This window comes from Echinops telfairi, unplaced genomic scaffold, assembly GCF_000313985.2.
Source record: "Echinops telfairi isolate 266 unplaced genomic scaffold, ASM31398v2 ScPeMD7_7458;HRSCAF=8496, whole genome shotgun sequence".
Classification (NCBI taxonomy): Eukaryota; Metazoa; Chordata; class Mammalia; order Afrosoricida; family Tenrecidae; genus Echinops; species Echinops telfairi.
This window is the reverse complement of record NW_022111358.1, coordinates 35,550,845-35,558,862: the sequence shown is the minus strand read 5'-3', so window position 1 is coordinate 35,558,862 and position 8,018 is coordinate 35,550,845. Positions and strand designations below refer to the sequence as shown.

Here is an 8,018-nt window from a genome sequence, read left to right as displayed (position 1 = left end):
CACACGCACCCACACACGGACACTTATCCCCAGAGGGTGGGCTCACAGTCAGCCTGCCATCTACACACACACACACACACACAGACACTTCTCTCCAGAGGGTGGGCTCACAGTCAGCCTGCCGTCTACACACACACACACACACACACACACACACACACACACACACCTCAGGAAGCATCGGTCTGGCCAGGAGATCGCCGCCCCGTGCCATGTGCTTAGTGAGAAATACAAGATGGTGCCAGCCTGCATGCCTGCCCAAGAAGCCATGCTCGTGGTGACAGAGCTCGCTGCCACAGACGGTGTAGCCAGCCCTGTGTCACACACTGCCGCATTGTTCGTTCCTGTGCCGGGGTGCAAGGGGGTTGGGGGCCGGGAGCCCTGTGGCTGTCATGGGCTGAGTCTGGGACTACTAACCTTCAGCTCCTGAGTTCAGATCCACCGGCCACTCCTTAGGAGAAAGAGGAGGCTCTCTACTCCCAGTGAAGATTTAGTCTCAGAGCACTGCCTGTCAGGGTCACTGTGAGTCAGAACCAACTCCGAGGGCCCAGGTGGGGTGCCGCAAAACAGAGCATTATCGTCATCGTTGTTTGGAGGAGCGAACGGAGCCCCAGCAAATTGAGGGACCTGCCCAGAGTCATACGGCCGTACACGCGTGTGCACACACACACACACCCTTTTCCTCTCGGTGGCCCTTTGCCAACAACTTTCCAGACTCACAGTCCTCACGTTGATTCTGACCAATAGAGGCCCTGGAAGGCAGACTAGAACTGCCCCAGTGGATTTCCAAAGCTTTAAGGCAGCGGCTCTCAACCTTTCTCATGCCGCGTCTGTCTTGACAAGAGTGGAAAGCCCCCTCTTTCTCTACAGGGCAGCTGGTGAGGGCAAACTGCTGACCTTACAGTTCACAGCCCGCTCATGACCCACCCACTTCCAGGGCTCCTTCCCCCTGCCCTAGGAATTGGCTTTCCCCTCATCCAATCCGCTTTGGCGTATACCCCCTCCAGCCAAGATGTCCCCACTAGGTCCAAGTCCCCCGGGGGGTGGCCAGCCTAAGCAGTCAGGCCACTGGGGCTGTAGTCAGAGGATTGAACCGTGGCCGCTTCCTCCTGGGACAAGGTCACCAGGCCGGCCGGCCCTCCTCTGGGCCACAGCGCCCGCTCCCCTTGCCCAGCCTGCAGTTCTCACTGGCTCCTCCCTGCAGGCCTGGCGCTCTCCGACCTGATCCAGAAGTACTTCGTGTCACCCACGCTGTTCCGCGTGATCCGTTTGGCCCGCATCGGGCGCGTCCTGCGGCTGATCCGCGGCGCCAAGGGGATCCGGACGCTGCTCTTCGCCCTGATGATGTCCCTGCCGGCCCTCTTCAACATCGGCCTGCTCCTCTTCCTCGTCATGTTCATCTACTCCATCTTCGGCATGTCCAACTTCGCCTACGTCAAGAAGGAGTCCGGCATCGACGACATGTTCAACTTCGAGACCTTCGGCAACAGCATCATCTGCCTCTTCGAGATCACCACGTCGGCCGGCTGGGACGGGCTGCTCAACCCCATCCTCAACAGCGGGCCCCCGGACTGCGACCCCACCCTCGAGAACCCGGGCTCCAGCGTCAGGGGGGACTGCGGCAACCCCTCCATCGGCATCTGCTTCTTCTGCAGCTACATCATCATCTCCTTCCTCATCGTGGTCAACATGTACATCGCCATCATCCTGGAGAACTTCAACGTGGCCACGGAGGAGAGCACCGAGCCCCTGAGCGAGGACGACTTCGACATGTTCTACGAGACCTGGGAGAAGTTCGACCCGGACGCCACCCAGTTCATCGCCTACAGCCGCCTCTCGGAATTCGTGGACACCCTGCAGGAGCCCCTGAGAATCGCCAAGCCCAACAAAATCAAGCTCATCACACTGGACCTGCCCATGGTGCCCGGCGACAAGATCCACTGCCTGGACATCCTCTTTGCCCTGACGAAGGAGGTGCTGGGAGACTCGGGCGAGATGGACACCCTCAAGCAGACCATGGAGGAGAAGTTCATGGCGGCCAACCCCTCCAAGGTATCCTATGAGCCCATCACCACCACCCTCAAGAGGAAGCAGGAGGAGGTATGTGCCATCAAGATCCAGAGGGCGTACCGGCGGCATCTGCTCCAGCGCTCTGTGAAGCAGGCCTCCTACATGTACCGCCACAGCCAGGACAGCAGTGGGGACGGGGCCCCGGAGAAGGAGGGGCTGATTGCCACCGCCATGAACCAGATGTATGGCCACCCGGACGGGGACAGCAGACTGCCCAGCAAGAGTGAGGAGACACTCTCCACAGAGGACGCCAGGCCTGCTGTGGGGCTCATGGCCCTCGGCCCCTCAGATACTGTCCCTCCTCCCTCCCCGCCACCGGGACAGACAGTGCGCCCAGGGGTCAAGGAGTCTCTGGTCTAGTGGGCAGCGGTGAGGTGGCCAGCTGAGCCTTGGAGTCTCACCAGCTCCCCCGGGTGCTTGTAAGCTAAGAGTCTGGGGCTGTGCCTGGCTCCCTCCTGCAGGGACAAGAAGTGGGGGTGCCGAGGCTGACCACCAGGCCCAAGCGCCAGCCCCCTCGGGCAGTGGGACATGGGGATTGCTCCTAGGGGCTTCATGCTGGCCCTGAGGCCCCAGCCAGCATGATACTGCCTTCAAGTGCCTCTGATCTCCTCCTGGGCCCACTCCCTTCCTCTTGACCCTGGGGCAGGTCACACACCAGAATCAATGACCCCTGACTCTGGGAGGAGCCAGCCTACAGTGGAGGGATTGGCTACCCTCCTTCTCCAGAGTCTTACGGGCTGCCATCCCCCCTTCTCCCCATAAAGTATCTCAGGCCCCCAACCCAATCGCAAAGAGTAAAGTCTTAGCCCCAGGGCGCAGCTTCCCTTTGCCTGCTCAGGGACTCCCAAGGAAAGGGACAGCGCACTGGCCCAGAAGTGGCTCTACAGACCTGAGTGGCCACTGGATCCCGACGCGCTGGACTGTGGCCGGGGCCCACGGCTCCCCCAGGCTGACCCCTAGGGGACAGCAGAAGAGGAAGTCCCCCGGGCGGTTGCTTTGGTCTGGGCAGCACGGATGGATGGTATCGCCACTCTTTTCAACTTGAGCTTTCAGATCTGGGGAGGGGCTGGAGACCCTGGCTCAGTAAGAACCTTCTCCCTCGTTCCCTACCCCCCTGGGACCTCCATCACCCCCACAGCACTCCTCGAAGCTTCAACAGGGCCTCAGAGAACTCCCCTGTCCTCCCTCTCCCAACACCATCGCTTCCTTCTCCTCACCCTTTCTTGCTTCTCCTCAAAGTGATCCTGAGAACGGACTGGTGGAGCTCCTGCTGGGGGTCGGTGCCCCGGGCTCACCTCTGCCTGAGTGAGAGCCAGGGAGCCCCGCTGCTGGGCATACTGGTGCCAGGCCTCCGCTGACCTCTGTAACAGAGACAGACAGAAGCTGCCCTTGACGGAGACACTGAGAGAGCTGCTGGGGGGGTGGCCGGGTTTATTCCCTATGTGCGTACCTGTGTGGCTTCTGTCTGCTGGGGTGTCTGTGTGTATGTGTGTGTGTGTGTGTGTGTGTGTGTGTGTGTGTGTGTATGTATGTGTGTGTGTTCAAGTATGAGTCCATATGGGTGTGGGCCTCTGTACCGTGAAGCCTGCATATGTGTGCGTGTACAGGTATATTTGTGTGTGTATGTATGACTGTGTTCCTATGGTGTCTAGAGGTCCCCGTGTGAAGGCAGGCTAATGTGTGTGGGCCATCTACTCAGGCTTGTGTGTGTGTGTGTGTGTGTGTGTGTGTGCATGAGTGTGTTGTGTGCATGTTTGTGTCGACATGTGCCCGCATGCCCCCAGAATGCAGGGCTGTTCCTGTGAGTGTACTTTGCTGGGCCGTGAGTGAGTGTGGGTGGGAAAACGTATGGTACGAATTGTGCCGGGACTCCTGTGTTGGCATAAACCCCTCTACCTTTTCTTCTTGTCTCTCGTGAACAATTAGCTTAAAACTCAATACACAGCAAAATCTTCAGAACACCATACGTGTGTTTGAGCTGCGTGTGAGTGACCGTGGGCCCATTCTCTCACACACACCCCCTGTCCTGTCCTTCCCTCCCAGTGGGGTCGTCTTCCTGTCTCTCGCTGTCACACAGGGGAACCTGGCTCCCCATCCACCACCTGGCTCCCCATCCACCACCTGCATCTCCTTGAAGCCTCGCCTCCCTCTGCCTCTTCTCTGGTTCCGTCCCTTTCTTCCGGCTTCCCCGCCCCCCTTCCCGGGCTCAGCCTCCTCCCTGCCTGCACCTACCTCTCCCTCCAGGGCCCTGAACTGGCATGGCCCCAAGAGCCCCCAGAACCTCTTGACCAGACCTTCTCCACCAAACTGTGCAGACTGCAGGGTCCCCACCTCCCCTTGCCCGTGGGCCCCTCCCCTGCCAGGGCAGCAGAGGGGCCCCTCGTACAGTACTCAGAATAAACCCTGCCATTCCTCTCCCCGGCTCCAGTGGATGTTGGTGGGGCAGAGACAACAAGAAGGAAAGAGGCGGGCGGGGGTTGGATCCAAGAGGGAAAGGCATTGTGGGGGGTTCCTGAGGATTGGGAGGGCAAGACAAGGAGAACTCCAGCAATCCCCCCCAAAAAAAAAAATTTGGAGACCAAGAGGCCAGATGGGGTCAGGAGCCATGACCCTCCTTCCCTGACAGGCAGCACCAAGCTCACCCTCCCCACTCCTGAGCCCCCCAAAACCAAAACAAAACTCTGCCATCGAGCCGATTCAGACTCCTGGCGACCCTGCAGCTCTGGGTAGAATGCCCTGTGGGTTTGAGACCGTAACTCTGTAGACAACCTCATTTCTCCCTCCCTCCATGGCAGCACCCAGACCCAGGAAATGGGTAGTTGGGACACTTGCCCTCCAGCCCCTCCCTCCTGGAAGCCCTCCGCGTCTACCTCAGGTACCTATGGAGCACATAGTGCACATCGCCCCCCACCCCCTTCACCCCCTCTGACCCCCGACCTTGGAGTCCTGAGCAGTGCAGCGCACAGCGTGGCCCTGTGCAAAGTGTAAATGGGTGTTGGCCCTCCGGCCGCCGTTAGCAAGCCCAGGGCAGGGGGTGGGTGGGCATAATTGGACCTCTCTTTCCATTTCCTAGAACTTGATTTCTGGCTTCAGGGACTGTAACAGTCTCGTCTGCCCCAAGATGTCCTCAGCCACTTCCCTGTGACCCTTGCCACCTTACAGTGCTCTTTCCTGTGGGGGGAGGAGCCTCAGGGTCCCCAGGAGCTTTCTGAGGCCCCCACTAGGGCCAGCTCTCTCTGCTCAGGGTGCCAACCCCCTTCCCTGGGAAGAGGACCCCTCCAAGCCTCACCAGAGTCCTCTCCTGCCCTGGCCCACCCTCGCCCTGGCCCACCCTCGCCCTGGGCCTTGAATGATGGGGAAACAAAAGGCAAAGTATTGGGAGATATAGATGAGGTTGGTTAATATTTCACCACATCCTCTCTCTCTCTCTCTCTCACACACACACACACACACACACACCCCGCCGCAGTTCCCAAAGCTACCTGCTCCCAGGACCCCGGTGGACAGATGCTTCTTACGCGGACTCGCAGCCCAGGCACTGCGCCTTGGGCGGAAGGGGCTCTCAGGATTCTGTCTTTCACAAAGAAGGACACTGGGTCTCTGCTGGGTCTCTTAAAGATTAAACGGGTGCTGCTGCTTCACTGGGGCGCTTTGCCCTTTGAGGCCAGACAATTCTTGTGTCCTGTGGGAGACGCTGCCCTCATCGAAGGGTCGTAAGGGCCCATAAATGCCCTTTGGGGCGGCCATCACAATCGCTCAAGGGGTTTTTCCAATGCTTCCCGTGGGACCACCAGCAGCTGAGGGCCACTGGGGTACCTACAGTGCCAGGGGAACTTCAAACCTGCCGCCCTCTTAGCCAGCAGGCTGCCCCCTAACAACAACCCCCGGCAGACCAAGGAATGCTGAACTGAGAAGAGGCCGGACATCCAAGCCCTGTCCCCTGGGCTTCTTCACTCCCAGAGTGGGGGTGGGGATGTATGGGGGGTCCCTATCTTTTCGCTTTTCCCTGAACCCCTCATCTCCCCCGCCACCCCAACCTCCCTCTCTTGTTTGCCTTCCTGGAAAGACGAGGGCGGTTACCAGATGTCAGGGTGTGTGGCTCAGGACAGCGAGAGGCAGCGATGGGGATGAGCTTACGACGCCTCCTGTTGGGGGCGGGAGCATGTCGGAGGCCTGGGGCCGGGAACAGCGTGGCTCAAAGCGATAAATACCCCCGTGGGTGGCGGCCGGGCCCCACCGCCCAGCGCTCCTGAAAACTGACCCCTGCCCGCATGAATGGGAATGAGCTCCAAAGGGCACATCTGCATCCCCGCCCACGGCAACGCTGACATCTGTGCTTGGAGGGTGCCCACCACCCCACCTCCATGGCCCTTCCATCACCCGGGGCCCCAGTCCACACACAGTTGGGAAACGCACATAACACGCTAGCTTACGCGCGTGCACACACACACACACAGGACCGAGCCACCCCCCCCCCAAATTTAGGGGGAACTCTGAAGCTCAAACTAGCCAGGGGCTCCAACCTAGAGCCGTGGGAGGGCTGGGGAGGGGAGTCTACTCAAGGAACAGACCCCTCGTAGCCTCCCTCTTTGTCCCACCCTCTCCAACCCCAGGGGCCTGCTGGTCCCGGAGCTGACCTCAGGTGATGTTTATATTCCTGGGCCGTCTGTTCTGTGAACGGAACATCTGATACGTTTTCAGAGAAATGTGTGGGTTTGGGGTTGTTTTGTTGTTGTTGTTTTTCATCTGGCAAGAACATCTGGGTCTGTCCGCCTGGAACAGGCTGTCCCTTGCATGACACCTTAGCCGATTTGAGCGTTCAGCCCATCCTGCCAGGTGAGGCCCAGGCCCAGAGTGGGAAGGGAGAAGGGGCTCCCAGTGACCAGGACCCTCACTTTCTTCACCGCCTCCCGGGGGGCGGGTTCTCGGGTTCATCAAGAAGAGGCTGTAAGGAGACAAAGACTCAGAGCGGGCTTGGCTGTGGGGCGGGGGCTGGGGATGGTCATGTACAGTCGTACAGGTTGTGCACTGCCCAAAGGCCTCCGCTGGCCCCCCAGGCAGGAGCCCGCGGCTGGACGTGAAGGCTCCCTCCCCACAGACTGGAAGGACAACGCCTTTCATTCCCCCCGCCCCACTCCCCCGAGCTGTGTGCAGCGCGTCAGGACTCTTGGGCCTGGCTGTTTAGGACCCCAGTGAAGTAGCGCCCCATGGCTGGGTGGTGGGCTTTCCCTAAGATGTGCCCCTGGGCAGACACCAGGCAACTCTTCCCCAGCACAAGGAAGAGGGGCCTCGCTGAAGGCTTGGCCAAACCTTCCCACGAGCAGCTGCTCTCACACTGGGCCTGCTCTTGCTCAAGAGCCTCCCTGACTCCTTTCCTCCCCGGTTAACTCCCAGCAGGGCCACCGGCATTGCAGCCAAGAGGCTCTGCTCCGGGCCCCTCTAGGGAGCTGGAGTGGGTGGGAAGCTACCTCCTCTTTGGTGGTCTTTCCCCAGTGCTCAGTGAAGAGTGTGGGCTGCTCTGGGGCGGGAGGGGCCGCCCTTCCTTCACCCATGCACCCATGTGCATTTCAATAAACCAGCAACTGGGAAGGCTCCAGGGAGCTTACAGGCCTCAGGATGGACAGCTGTGAGCCCCAGGGGGTGGCCAGCAGCAGGGTGAGGGCGATGGGGGTGGGAGGCCCAGGGTAACCCTTAGAGGTTTCTCCTCAGGGATACCCGCCTTGGACTCCAGTTTTGGCCTTCAAGTCTAGGGCAGCACAGCTGACAAGTGTGACCGCCCTCCCCCAGCCCCTAGAGATTGGGTGCCTCCCCTGGGTCCCGATTTGCATGGCAGGAAGGGGCCTGGTGAGGAGAGGCGGGGAGGGGATGGGTTGCAGGCGGCCAGTTCCACGTTTCCCCCCAGCAGCCTCAGACGTGGGCACGGGGCTGGGGTTGGGACAGAGGTGACC

At 60.2% G+C, this 8,018-nt stretch overlaps 1 protein-coding gene across 1 annotated transcript in view; it reads left to right on the top strand.

Moving 5' to 3' along the window:
* The window catches only part of SCN4A (sodium voltage-gated channel alpha subunit 4), a 27,245-nt gene extending 24,815 nt beyond the window's left edge, over positions 1–2,430 (top strand). Inside the window, exon 24 of the mRNA XM_004707276.1 lies at positions 1,205–2,430. Coding sequence (XP_004707333.1) covers positions 1,205–2,430 — 1,226 coding nt within the window. The remainder of the gene's footprint in view (positions 1–1,204) is intronic.
* The last annotated feature ends 5,588 nt before the right edge of the window (positions 2,431–8,018 follow it).